We start from the raw sequence: 14959 nt of genomic DNA, 5'->3' as shown, positions 1-14959 counted from the left end.
CAAGACAGAATGCAAAAAACAGAAGATAAAAACAAAATCTTGCTAGTTGTATAAGCTATCCCATAGAAAATAGGTAATCCTCAAAAAAAAATCCCATAAAAATACAAAGTCCTCAAAAGAAAATCCGCTAAAAAAAACAGCAATCCTAAAGGTTCAATGTAAACTGTTTGCATGCCAATTGTTCTCTTTGCTTTGAAATACCTTGTTATCTCTTTCCAAAGACCTCAAACTATGACTAAAAGAAGGATAGTCCAAAGTTTGTCTTTTTTTATTTTTTTTTTTATTTTTATTTTTTTAAGAGAATACATTAAAAATTCAGCCTTCTAACATCATAAGAAAGTTCTTCAAAAAAATCCAAAACACATGAAATAAAGACATGAAAGACTTTGAAATACCACAAGAGAAAGAGCAATTAAGAAGAGCGATCAACAAATTCGTCATCACATTTACAAGACAAAATTAAGAGTGATCCACTCACAAAAAATCAAATTATCCAATGTAAGAATCCTCCTTAAGGAGCAAGCTAAACAAATCATATTTTTTGGTTCCCCCCACTACATTCCTCAGATGGTTGTGTGAGGTTCATGTGCATAAACTGAACTGTGGTGTTCGTCTGGGAATTAAATTTTTAAACCATTATGAATGGCAAAAAAGAGTTGAATGCTTCCTCTTTGGAGTTTTTTATTTTATTTTATTATAAATATAAAGATTTTTTACTTATCAGAAGTCGAAACCCCAAGACAGTGCAAAAACAGAAGATAAAAACAAAATCTTGCTAGTTGTATAAGCTATCCCATAAAAATACGTAGTCCTCAAAAAAAAAAAAATCCCATAAAAATACAAAGTCCTCAAAAGAAAATCCACTCAAAAAAACGGCAATCCTAAAAGTTCAATGTAAACTGTATAGATGCCAATTGTTCTCCTTGCTTTGGAATACCTTGTTATCGCTTTCCAAAGACCTCAAACTATGATTAAAGGAAGGATAGTCCAAAGTTGTCTTTTTTTTTTTAGAGAATACATTAAAAATTCAGCCTTCTAACATCATAAGAAAGTTCTTCAGAAAAATCCAAAATACATGAAAGACTATGAAATACCACAGGAGAAAGAGCAATAAAGAACAGTGATCAACAAATTCGTCATCACATTTACAAGACAAAATTAAGAATAATTCACTCACAAAAAATCAAATTATCCAATGTAAGAATCCTCCTTAAGGAGCAAGCTAAACAAATAAGGAAATTTTAAAAAAGGACAAGAGAAGACCAAATGAAAGATAAGTGTGTTGAATGACTTTGTAAAAAGAGCAAACAGTGAATCACTTATCCTTTGATCTTGGCCCATTCCCTCCCATCCGATCATTCTCCCTGATTTGAACTTCATTCAAGAGATTTAGAAGAGGTCCTTTTGGGGACCTTTATGCATTCTTATTCAAAAATCACTTCACATTGTCATCTTACAAAGGGCTAGAGAGAGTGACTAAGCAATTGGTTTGATTTCACTTCGATTAAATAAGAAAAAAATATATATGTAGATAAGCACCCATGTCCTACCTTACCTTCGGAATGTATTTCCAGAACGGTAACTGTAAAATCATATTTTTCAGATGGTACAATAACACACTCCATTAGAGTCAAAACAAAATGTCACAACTTTGTACTTTGGAAACCAAGAGGATTCTTGAGTGCATGATACCAATGCCCAACATAAACAGATGTACAATTCCTTCAGTGCTGCCCGCCAAAGTAGACGCATCATCTTTTCACCATACTAATTTCCGCTTCTGCTGTACCAAACACATAAAATTACTAAAAATGATTTAAGCTTCAGTTCATGGATCAAAGATAATCCTAACTTACAATCTGTGAGGCTCATTAAGAGTCTCCAATTTGAGATGTTTGGTTTATTTCGTCCTTTCCATAGATTCGCTGAAGTTCCCGGGTTGCTGCTTGAAATGATTCTGAAATAGAGACTAAGTTCATGTCAGAGAAGTAGAAATCAAACCATCTATATGTACACTCGAAGAATATGGTGAAGATGATATTACTTTCATGGATATAATAATCAAACATTGAATCAAAAAATGCAGACTTTACATCACCTTTCCAAACACGGAAGGACTTCTGATTGATGGGAGAACCCGTCACAGTTTGAATCGCTTCAAACAACATGTTTTGAGGAGTGCTCCTTAATTCTTGGACTATTGCATAAATAGTCTTTCCGTTCTCAAAAAATATGTGATTGTTTGGGTGTTTTGTTTTGCAACCAGAATGTCGCTCAAACTCATAAGCATTAAGTGCCTGCATAAACCATTTTTGATAAGGGCACACAAACATACTATTGATGGGACTATCAAAGAATTTGAACCATAAAACTGACCTTAGAATAATTACATGGTTGACAGCCACACAAGTATCCGGAACCTTTTATAACTCCACGAAGCTCTTTCTGACAAGCACACATAATAATTTAATGAAGACACTACACAGCAAGTTAATGTGAAAGATTAACAAAGAATAATCGATTTTTACCTCCCGGGACCAGGAAATATACTTTACGGGAACTCCATCAAGGATACCAGTTGACAACAAACTTCTCACATTAGAAGGGAAGTTATTTGGGGGTATCTTCTTAGAAACTTTAGGCTCCACCTTGTTCTTCAGAACTGTCTCAATACCCGTGGTGGCCACTTGAGAAGTACTTACAATTACCTCTGTGTTTGAATCAAAAAATTCTTTCTCATTCAGTGTTTCCGATGGCTGAACTGAGGATTGACTCATTAACATGTCATAGTCGCTTATGAGCCTGCCTGATGGATTCATCTCAGGTTCCTCACCAAAGCCACTAAAGGATATTGTATTATTGTCCCCCTTATATGTGTGACCAATTGATAGAGGTAGACCATTGTTGGAGTCCTTGACCTGATTGAAAGATATTGTATTATTATCCACCTTGTTATAGGCATGGCCCATTGATGCAGAAATGCCACTATTGGCTTCCTTGACCTGATTGAATGATATGGTATTGTTATCCACCTTGTCATAGGTGTGACCCATTGACACAGACATGCCATTGTCCTTGACCTGATTGAAAAATATAGTATTGTGATCCCCCTTATTTAAGTTATGATGACTCAATTCAGAGTCCTTAACCTGATTGATTTTAACTTTTCTAATTCCACCGTAGTTGAGACACGATCCGGGATCTTCCATTGTATGAGACATAGATAACGCAACCGAGGCATCATTTCCAAATTGCTCTTCCATACTCTGTCTTCCCAAATTTAGATTCCCTGTATTAATTGGTGGAATATTACGGCCGCCAAAATTGAGATTCCTTGTTGGGTCTGATCCAAATAATCGGTCAGTGAATTGGTTTGGCACCGATTGGAAACTGGAAGCATTTTCCCATGGAAGATTTGGATTTGGAAATCCTGAAAGTGGTCTGCTGTTCGAAGATTCTACGGCTTGTTTCTTATTGGGGAACAGTTCTGGTTCAGTAGCATCTAGAAACCATTGATGAGCACGTTTTGGTTCCATTCTGGGAGAATTATCGTATGCCAAGTCACCATCATTTAAACACCCAGCATCCTTTGCCATCCAAAAAGCTTTGCCCTGGAAAGACTGCAGGAAACATTGACTTAAAATTACGGAGATTGAAAAGTTCTCTCAGCTCAAAAACGAATGGAATGACTTTTATTTTCTTTGTTTTGGTCAGTTACATCGGAATGACTCTACATCCAAAAAGGAAAGATCATACAAAGCAGATCAATAATCGAGTTAACAAAAACTATATGAAGCATATTCAAAACTGCAAAAAAAAAATTTCCATAAAGCCCAGAAGCAAATAAAAGGCTCTTTTCCAATAATGGAACCATGATTGTCAACAAGTGTAATAGCAATATAAAATTCTGGGTACAACTGTTGAAGAGAAGTAAGAATAGTGTAGAATTGTCCACATCAATCCGTATATTTTATGCAATTTCAGAAGCCAGCCTTAGATATTTCTTGGACTTGGAAACATAAAACCCTCTCCATCGATCAGGACAATAGCAGGAAGAGGTAGGAACAATTTTTTGTTCTTTAGCTGCTAGAAGGGAACGTTTAGGAACACAAAAATATCAAAAGGAAAGAGAGATTGTGTGAGAGAGAGAGCCTCACTAGTCCATCCAAAAAAGAGAAAATATTGAATCAATCACTGATGGGAATGGTCCTGTCCACTGGAATAAAAAAATCATCAAACTGACTACTCCTCAAATCCCTTAAAATGAATGACCATTTTTTTATCAAGGCAATTTATTAAGGAAGTAAACAAAACATGAAACATGTTAATCTTTACTGAAATATAGGGTCACTAGGCAGAAAAAAAGGGGAAGGAACTCTAAGAATGATCAAAGAATCCAATCTGAGAACAAAGCAGTCAAACTAAATGCCCCAAAATTCCTTCAACAATGGGGCCTGTGACTAATAAAATAAGCTTCAAACTTCAAAATAGAGGTTCAAGTCTCTCCTCTTTACTATCAAACATCTGTCAGCTACATTCTTTCTAAATTCCCCACCAACGAGAAAAACGAGGTTATCCTCCAAAGAATCCCCACTTTCTAAGAAAAGCCCTTGCCATACCATCCCTCCAAAAGACTCAATATTAAGAGAGGATACAGCCATACCACATAAGTCAACTTTTTCCTCCTTGGTTTTGCACATGGACCACATATTGGGAATAGCCAAATCCTGATGAGTCAAATGGTTGATGGTCGGTATCTTATCCAGAGGGTACTTTTAGTCAAACTACTTTCCCCATTTTAGAAAGGAATATGCCCTTCAGTTGTGGGTCATAGGGCGGGCTTCGGGCGGCCAGTGCAGTCCGGGGCACAAGAGTCCTGGTACTCCAGGTGTGAAGAACCCCCCCACTTTAGAGGTGTATCAACAGTTTTCTTCAAAATGCGAACTTTGGTCTCATTCGACTGAGGATAGAAGGGCGATGAGTGATGCAACTCAATGTTGAATTTGTCGCACAAATCCTTCTATCAAGAGTCAAGACAATTGATAGTTCGGTCCCTTCACCCTATAATTAACTCCGAGAGAGATCCAGCTAGGAATCCAACAACTTCTCTACCTGGAAACTCGAACAGCTCATGAAGTGCTCCATCTGAGCCACCTAACCCATTGTAAAGAAACTAGCCACTTAACCGTTTACAAACATCTAAAGGAACTAGTTCATAAGCAAACTCTTATCCAATTACCCCACTTATCACCAAACCCCAATTTATCCAATAAATAGTTTATCCACTTACCCCACTTATCACCAAACCCCAATTTATCCAATAGATAGTTTATCCAATCACCCCATCAGATATGTGTCTACCGGCACTCACAAATCCCATTGATAAGGAGAAATCATAGACGTACACCAAAACCAATTTCTTTCTACATGCCCACACCTTCGACATAATTTTGTAAACATTACCAACAAGAAACACGCCTTAAGTCCCTCTAGCTTTCTACTAAATTTTTTTGGGAATTAAAGCATTGTTAACTTTACAAAGGAAACCTACAGTGAAACTCAACTATTTTCATAAAATATCCCATCAAAATATGCCAACAACTTTTAAAGGCATGATTGGAAAGCTATCTGATACCACCTATTCTCACAACACAATCAACACCTCCCCCTCAACATGTCACTCCAACCATTTATTTTGTTCCTTGACCAAGGCAATCAAAGAATAATCCATTGATGATGCACCTAAAGGTTCATCATTTTCTATACAACTTTTATAGAATCCCAATATCTTATATCCCTAATGATGTCCTTGCGTTCCCTCACAACTTGACCATCAACAAAAAGCCTGGCATATTGTCAACTCTCATCTACTAATTGAACATTAACAACTTCTTTGAGATAAAGGGGGCCCTCCTATTGCCTCCTTTAAACCATCTAAAATGAGATTTCTGCATTGCACATGTTTATAACTCTATATATTTTTAGATTATTATGTATATATCATACAAATTTGTAGCATAATAATTGCAAATAGAAAGATTTTTTTAATTATATTGAATTAATAAATTTTCACTGAATTATTTTCAACATTAAGCGAAAAATTAATGGTGTCTACTTATAATTTATTGTGAATATAATAATTATTTAAAATATAATTATAATTTTTTTTACTAAACCACAATAAAATGTTTGTAATATTCTAATATTGTTAACAAAATTGTGAAAAGTTAATATTTGAATAAAATATTTTTAATAAATATAATTATTTATTTATTATCGTAATCAATTATAAACATAAACATATAAAAGAAAAAAAGAAAAAACCTAAGGAATCACCTATTACTTCCAAGGAACCTATAAGATTCATCAAATCCTTCAATGAAGCACAAAAGAAAAAAAATATATTGAATTTATTTATTTTTGGATAATCTAGAGGGCTGTGGTGTTGGATTACCAATTTGGTAATCCATTTTGAACTCAACAATCTTTAGTAAGATTTCAAATCACTAAGTTAGTAAGGAAAGTGTTTTTCGTCACTAATTAATAGGCTGATGTGCTAGAGAGACGTGATATAGAGAGGTAACGTGTAATCAGGAACCGTTTCAAGGATCTGAAATCTTGCTAACATAATAATTATTATGTTTTAATGAGTAAGGCTAACCTTACTTACTTAGTAGGATTTGAAATCTAGCTCACCTTGTGGTATTCAAAAATAAAAACTTCAAATAAAATTACTATTCGAGGTTAAATTTTAATTTTAAAATTGGGAATTCAGTGGGAGTTCAATAGCAATCCATCTTCAAATCCTTGGATGAAACCCAAAGGAAATTTTTTTTTGGATATGAGTTTTTCCATGAAATCTATAGGGCTGTGGCATTGGATTTGCTAATTTGGTAATCCATTTTGAACTCAATAACCCTTAATAAGATTTCAAATCTTACTACGTTAGTAAGGAAAGTATTTTTCTTCATTAACCATAATTATTAGATTAACGTGCTATAGAGATTATAATTATTACGTTTTAATGAGCTAACCTTACTAACTTAGTAAGATCTGTCATTGAGTTCACCTTGTGGCATCCAAAACCATGATCCAATTCCACATGGATGTAGAGGAAAAAATTCCATGAACTATAAATAAAAACTTACAATAAATTAATTTTCACCATTAAATTTTAATTTTACAATTTGGAATTGGCTGGGAGTTCAATGGTAGTCCATTTTCAAATCCTTGTATGAAGCCTTTTTTATTAATTTACTTTCATATGAGTTTTTCCATGAAATCTATAGGGTTGTGGCGTTGTATTACCAATTTGGTAATCCATTTTGAACTCAACAACCCTCAGTAAGATTTGTTGGTAACTAAAGTATTTTTCTTCATTAATTATATTTATTAGATTAACGTACTATAAAGAGCCACTAAGCTGTGTAATACGGAGCTGTTTCATGAGCCATGTGGAGTTATTTGACGTGGCATAGAACGACAAAAAAAGTATACGAAAATCTTGATTTCAATTCTCTTTCTATATAGGTAGAGGATGTATTAGAGGTTTAATAGTAGACGTTTCAGAATTCAAGTGATTAAGGAGAAGCTGAAGAAAATGAAGAGTCATGAGACTAACCTAATTTAGTTTAGGATATAAAAGAAAATTACATTAAAATGAGGGAATTTTTGTCAAGTGAGAAACTCCTACCAAGCAATTCTCTTTTTATATAGGTAATAGATAATAGATTTACTACCTTGCTCTTGCAAAAGACCAAACTCTTCTTCTATTCAGCCAATTGATGCAATCATTTCAAACAAGGATCTATTCTTCAAAATAATCTTCCCAATAAAAGTATCATTCCATGCTTGAAAATTCTCAAGGGTCTTCCACAACACATTGCTAGGATTTTTTATTTTTTTTATTTTTAAAAGCACAAAACATAATCGCCTTTAAACCAAAAATAACTCCATTTGTCACCTACATCATCCATGAGCTTGGGCCTTGAAACCAAATGATTTTGAAGCAAAAGGGGAGACGATCTTCACCCCTTGCAATCAAACAAGATTGAAGAGTGGTCCAAGGCTAGCTTAGGCAATGCTTCTGGGAAGCAACAGAGAGATGGGGGCACCCCAAGAACAGGATTCCAACATATTCTATTCCCATTAATCAATCCAAAGCTCCAATTATTTATTCAAATGTTCTTAGTACAAAAACAGAATTTTGAACATCAACAGCCTTTTCTTTGTTCAATTTAGTGGAAAGAAACAAGACAAAATTTTCTCTAACTTTGCAAGACAACCCCGAAAAAAGGCCAATTGAAATTAAATTAAACTCAATACAAATAGATACCTCCTTTGGACAAAAATTAGTACTATAGTTGTGATTGATGGAAACATTTTCCTATTACTTATCGCCATCCCCACTTTAACTCTGATCTTTCTCAAAATTAGCCAATTCAAAAGACATAGCTTTCCCCAATAGATAACCAACAATCCAACAAGGCCTTGATCTTCATATCCCCGAGTCATAGGATCCTTTTTCATCAAAATCCCTTTCATTCCCTTCTTTCTAAGTGATTCAAGCAATTGCAAAAGAGAGAAGGTTCCACAATAACTTCCCCCTAGGGGGGAGAGGGGGTGGGGGCGGAACTTAAGCACGACAGCCCCGAAACTACTGTAATCATGCTATAGCACAAACTTTCCAGCTTAAGACATTTTTGCAATATTTTACTTCTATTCTTCTTTCCTTATCATTATCAAGTAAAAGCTCCTCCTTTTTTGGTAAATTAAACTCCTTGTTTTTCTCTTTTCTTTTTTAAATTTAATCACCCAAAAAAAAAAAAAAATGGTGTATCTTTCATCATCATCAAAGCCTAATCCCATAAAAATACATGTGCATTTGTAATTAACAAACAAAATAAATGAGAACCATGATCATTCAAATTTGAACAGTAATTACTCATCTTGAAAATAACGTGATCGTCGGATCGCAAACTTTACAAGCTAATTTACCAACTAGAAATTATGAATGATATTAACTAACATATTCCCTATGCGTTGTTTGTTTGAAGATTCAATTGGAAACAATACACCCCAATGTAAACGTTTAGAGGTGTTAGAGAAACTTCAGTAGATCTTCAATGGAGGTGCAATGTTACCTTACACCCATTCTAAAAAGCCAAAATTGCTCTAAATGTGCAAGTTTCCTCTAAAGACCACCACAAGAATCCTTCCGAGTTCAAAGCTATTGAACATATACGATCTCACTAAACAAAACATAGCCTTTAATTAAATAGAATGCATCATTTCAAAATTATAAGTAACACGATCGAAATATATAATCTTTCCCACAAAGGATGACTTTGATTCACAAAATTAATTCCAAATATCGATTAGATCGTACCATTTTTGCCCCCTTTTACTTCGAAGTGCAAGGTAAGACTTTCTAGGGCACAATCGGATTAAGTGGACCCTTCGACTACAAATTCGAACTGTTAATGCCGCAACGAATCGACACCAAGATCTCCATTTGCATTGAAACAGAAATAAAACGATCTTCTTCACTGCTCGAACCTCCACCTGCAGAAATGAAACCCTCTTATGTAAATCCACCAATACACCATTAAATTCGAAAAAAACTTGGTTAAGTTTCATTTCAAACCAGTTATTTATTAATCCTAGATGATTTTCTAGGAATTTTTTGAAATACCTCGACTTCAAAAACCCTAACAATTACGCCCAAAATCTAATTTCAAATAAGGAAAAAAAAAAAAACGATTTTTAAAGAGAAAGAGAGGAATTAGGATGATTAGCACCTTTGAAACAAGGCGAGAAATCTGAATCAAAGGTTGATTTTCGATCTGAGCGAGGAACGCAAAGCGTCTCTCTCTCTCTCTCTCGTCTGAAAAAATTGGAATTTTTTGGGTTTGGGGTTTTATTTATGAGGAAGCGTAATGGGTGGCACGTAGAACGATCACAAATCTCTATAATCTTATCCAAACCGTACGTAGCACGTATGAGAAACGATCTGGACCGTTAACTTAATGGCCACCTCTTTAAATGAGACAGTAGACCCAAAATCTATGGGTTAGTCTTAGCCTAACATCTTCACCTAATATTGGATAGTGACAGTGAGTGTTTGGCTGTTAATGGATCGGGTTATAACCGAATTGGAACTAAATTTTAGGGCTGGTGACGGATCAGTTCGGTACCGGATCAGTGTCACTCTGATCCCATCCAAACACTTGCCTTATTTTCAAATTATCAATATTCAAAATTTTAAAAAAATCTACTTTCCTACTACAAATATAGAGGGCAATTAAAAAAGCTAAAATATTTTATCTATATGTATTTATATGAAATTAAGAATATAAAAAAATGTATTGAAATATGTTCGGATCAGATTAGGGTAGGTTCGAATCCGATCTAAAATTATTTCATATCTAAGATTTTAATCCGAATCTAATTTGAAAATCCAATTTTTCATATTTTTTCAGATCGGACTAATTAAACATAGGGTATATTTCAGATCATTGCTAGTTCTACTAAATTTAAGAAATTTATTAGACCCGAAACCTGATCCGATCCTGCTCGGATCCGTCGTTCTAAGTTGTGAACTTGTTGTAATATAATGTGTTATTTCGGATCCGATCCATTTCGAAAATCATAAAATAATGGGATTCAGATTGATCATAATCTAATCAATAATGAAATTTACATTATTATAAAATATAATTATATAAGGGAAATGATAACGACCAAGACCTCATGGGGACATGAGCATTTTTCACCACATTTTTTTTTCAATAATACCATTTTTTCCATTTTATCTTTTAACGAAAAAGATAATGGTATGTTGGTCTTTTATATAATAAATATATTTATTGTATTAGCATTGATTACTAAATCATTTATTAAAAAAATGTATTTAAATCAAAAAATTAAAATGCCCTTACTATTTATTATGTAAAAGACCAACATACCTTTATCTTTTCACTAAAAAACTAAATAAAGAGAAAATTATTGAAAAATGAATTTGATGGACAATGTTAAAATCCACCAAGAGATCTGACGAACCAATGGGTATGTATTTCTCTTTATTCAATAAAAAAGTAATATGAACAAAGAGTTATTTTCATTGTGGATTCAGGGACATACCTCAATCTTGAGGGAGTATGAATTTGCTGTGATAAGTTGACGAACCAATGGCACAATGCCACGTAGGGACGGAACTACTTGAGGACAGAGAGGGGGGGGGGGGCACAAATTTTTTACAACGTATTACTTATGTGTAATGATTTTCTAACTCAACTTTGACAGACTAACTCAAAAACTCACTGATGACATGCTACGTCAGTGAGTTTTTGACTTGTTATGTTAGATTTTTTTAACTCAACTTTGACAGACTAACTCAAAAACTCACTGATGACATGCTACGTCAGAGAGTTTTTGACTTGTTATGTTAGATTTTTTTAACTCAACTTTGACAGACTAACTCAAAAACTCACTGATGACATGCTACGTCAATGAGTTTTTGACTTATTATGTTAGGTTGAGTTAGAAAAGCAGCACTCTTATTTTCTAGAGTCACGATAATATGACTTACTAGGTGGCATACTCAATCGACTCCCTGACGTGGACAAGTTCGAGAATCGTAGATATGCATGCCTCGAGATACACAATTGCACTTCCCCATAAAAATGTATCCTGAAGGAGTCGTATATCCTGAGACATACATATCTACAATTCTCGAACTTATCTACATCAAGGAGTCGATTGAGTATGCCACCTGGCGAGTCATATTAGCAAGACTATTTTATATATACTTTTTTTTTGTAAAATACCCAACCATCAGTAGAGCCGGCCCTACAAAATTCTTTAAAAAAATATTATTTTATACTTACACGTAGAACTGTGGCTCACAAAGTTTTAAAAATTACTATTTGTGAAACATTTTTCTATCTAAATTAGTAAAGATAGCCTTACTAAGGGTCAAATGGATTACTTCAGCAAATTCACACCACAGGACTCTAAGTAGGCGTTTGGATAGGAACTCCTTGGCTACTTCTGACTCTTGCGGGGAGTTAGAAGTCGTTTGGATGCGCTTGTATGAAACTCCCTCGAAGAGTTACTCCGCGCAAGAGTAAGAAATTACTCTTTATGAAGAAGTCAAGAAAACCTATTTCTCAAAACTCTTCTTGCGGGGAGTCAAAATCTAACGGTTCGTTTTACCAAAATACCCCTAACTTTATTAATTTTCTATGAAAATATTTCTAATTCTTTGCCCTTAAATCAACAAAAGAAACATTTATTAATATTAAATTATTTTTTTTTTAATTTTGAGTATAATGGATTTAAACACATTATATTAATATTTAATATTTAAAATATTATATTATATATTAATATTTATTATATTATATTATATTAATATTTATAGTTAAACACATTATATTATATTAATATTTAAAATATTATATTATATATTTATTATATTATTATATTAATATTTATAGTTAAAATGTCAAAAATAATATAGTTTGAAGGCATATTATGACACTAAAAGACAGTCTGTCAATTTTTTTAAAATTTTTGAGTATAATGGATTTAAACACATTATATTAATATTTAATATTTAAAATATTATATTATATTATAATAATATTTATTATATTAATTTATAGTTAAAATGTAAAAAACAATATAGTTTGAAGGCATATTATGACACTAAAAGACAGTCTGTCAATTTTTTTTTTTTAAATATTATGTCATATTATGTCAAAAACAGTCAGTATGGTTCCCAAACAGACTTCCAGCACAAAAGTACTTCTGCCAGTACTTCATAGAGTTGATTGCCAAACGCTATTTCTGCACAGAATTACTTTTCCAGCTCCTCCATAGAGTACTTCAGCTTCTGTTCTTTGGAAGAGTAGTTCTGCTCCTGGTATCCAAACAGGCCCTAAGTTGCTTCGAAAAACTTAGATTCAAAAAGAAAAGAAAAGAAAAAAAAATTGGGAAAACATTTTCTTTTAACTTGATCCAAGGTTTTGAAAATGAGCGGCTGGTGAACTCCCACATAACTCCTAAACTTAAAAGTGAAATTCAACAGTGCAAAATAATTATTTTTTCAAAGTTCATCGAATTTTATCCTCTACAACCCTGAAGCATTGGATCATGTTTGTGGATGCCACAACTTGAGCCGGTTGAAATCCTTACTTAGTAAGGCTAGTCAGACTCTTTAATATACAGATGTGCAAACGTACGTGTGAGGATGGCTTATTTTTTTATATTTAAAATATTAAGTAACGGGGTTTTAAGATTAGAGTTAGTCTAGTTTTCCTAACTTCGAAAGATTTCACTTCTTGCTAAGGGTTGTTGAGCTCACCTTGTGGCATCAAAAGAAAAAAAATGATCCAATGCCACAAAGATGAACATAACAAAATTCTATAGACTAAAAAAATAACTTAATAAAGATTATTTTTCATCGCTAAATTTAGGAGTTCAGTAATTGTCCATTTTCAAAATCTTGGATCAAGCCAAAAATATTATTATTATTATTATTATCATTATTATTATTATTCTGAATTTAACTTTTTTCCATGAAATCTAGAAGGCTTTGATGCTGAATTGCCAAGTTGGTAATTCATTTGACCTAAGCGATCCTTAGTAAGATTTAAATATTACTAAGTTGGTAAGGAAAGTGTTTCACTAAAGATCACGTAGTGAAAATATTATTTTGTAATTCTGAAAACTAACGAACATGATCATAATTTTGTTTGATTGAAATTCTCTTAGTTTTTTTTTTTTTTTATATACAAAAATAACTCTGTTTAAATTTAAAAGTGGGGCATTTGTGAGATACAAAATTTTGTGAGTCCAACTATGTTTTCTCTATAAATTTGATATAATATTTTATTAATTGATGCAAGATATTTTTATTTTATCAATTGGTGAAAGAGGGATCATTATTATTTTACAAAACTTTTAAAATCAACAATTCCTAATTTCCCATTTTATCTGTCTCTTTGTACATTTGTCCTCTTTTAACTTTATCAACAAGAAATCCTACCTACGATTTTACTTCCAGGCTAGAATCAACTACTTCTACTTCTTTCATTTCCTTTTCGAATCGGTTCTTTCAAATCAAATTTCTACATGTCTTTATATTCGGTAAATATTATTTTCTATAATTTTTGTAGATATTATTATTTTTTTCTTTTAGAAGGGTATATGGGTCAGCTTGCGCGCACCAACTATTCCCTCCTCCCCGAACAAGGCTTACATTACAGGATTTTAATTGTGTGGTCCATGGCCACTAATATTAGTAGTCGGTAGGAATTGAACTTGAGACCACAGGGGGAGCACACCCCTTGACCCTGAAGTGCTACCACTCGGCCATCCATCTAGTGGTTTTGTAGATATTATTGTAGGACACACTTTTGACTTATTCTCTTCAATAATTTGTTGTTTTGGATGTCTAGAATCCAGAAAGTGTCAAAATGAATGTTTTTTTTTTTCTTAAAACCGATTCAAGGTAACAAACTCATTCATTTTTAATTTGTTCACGCAAAATGAGGATTTTGCTAATTTTGATCTATTGGATAATGAATTGAGGCATTCGAGGTTTAGGGTTCATTCACGTAAAATCCCAATAAATTTTGCGTTTGGTTGATTTTTATCAAAATAAGACGTTCAACGATTTTCGAAGTTATATTTTTAATAGTATTTATTTGTTTTCGATCTTCGTATGAAATTAGGATTTTTATAATTAATTTTAGTTTCATTTTCATACACATACTTTGACCCTTGCAAGTGAACTTTTCTGGTTCCCCCCCCCCCCATGCCGCGCATTTTGAATAAGCAAGCATGATTGGTTTGTGGAGAGGAACTTTATGAGGGAAAAGCATCTATGATTCCATACACACCTCCACATCAGCAGTGTCAAACATAGTGTCCTAGGAAGTCACTCTAACAT

General features: G+C 33.2%; 1 protein-coding gene across 4 annotated transcripts; it reads right to left on the bottom strand.

The window, feature by feature from the left end:
* Positions 1–1386: 1386 nt before the first annotated feature.
* On the bottom strand, positions 1387–9936 carry LOC147384617 (uncharacterized). 4 transcript variants are annotated; one of them, XM_086425716.1, is made up of 7 exons: positions 9801–9936; positions 9389–9564; positions 2529–3620; positions 2377–2445; positions 2099–2297; positions 1857–1957; positions 1387–1805 (listed from the first exon to the last, which is right to left on the bottom strand). In XM_086425716.1, the coding sequence occupies exons 2-6, from the start codon at positions 9389–9391 to the stop codon at positions 1872–1874; spliced, it is 1449 nt and encodes a 482-aa protein (XP_086281842.1). In that variant the 5' UTR covers positions 9392–9564; positions 9801–9936; the 3' UTR covers positions 1387–1805; positions 1857–1871. The 4 variants fall into 4 exon arrangements, with proteins under 4 accessions (XP_086281842.1, XP_086281839.1, XP_086281838.1 ...); XM_086425713.1 differs by having other exon boundaries at positions 1387–1783; XM_086425712.1 differs by having other exon boundaries at positions 1387–1780.
* Positions 9937–14959: the final 5023 nt, after the last annotated feature.

Source organism: Akebia trifoliata, chromosome 15, assembly GCF_017979445.1.
Source record: "Akebia trifoliata isolate Shusen 1 chromosome 15, ASM1797944v1, whole genome shotgun sequence".
Lineage (NCBI taxonomy): Eukaryota > Viridiplantae > Streptophyta > Magnoliopsida > Ranunculales > Lardizabalaceae > Akebia > Akebia trifoliata.
The sequence above is the reverse complement of the archived record's forward strand: the minus strand, read 5'-3'. Positions and strand labels throughout refer to the sequence as shown.

Bases quoted from the DNA above. Each gene is read 5' to 3' on its own strand.
- LOC147384617 (XM_086425716.1), bottom strand. The intron at 2,446-2,528 runs GTAAAAATCGAT...TGTGCTTGTCAG, and splicing joins ATATTTCCTGGTCCCGGGAG to AAAGAGCTTCGTGGAGTTAT. The intron at 2,298-2,376 runs GTCAGTTTTATG...TGGTTTATGCAG, and splicing joins AACCATGTAATTATTCTAAG to GCACTTAATGCTTATGAGTT.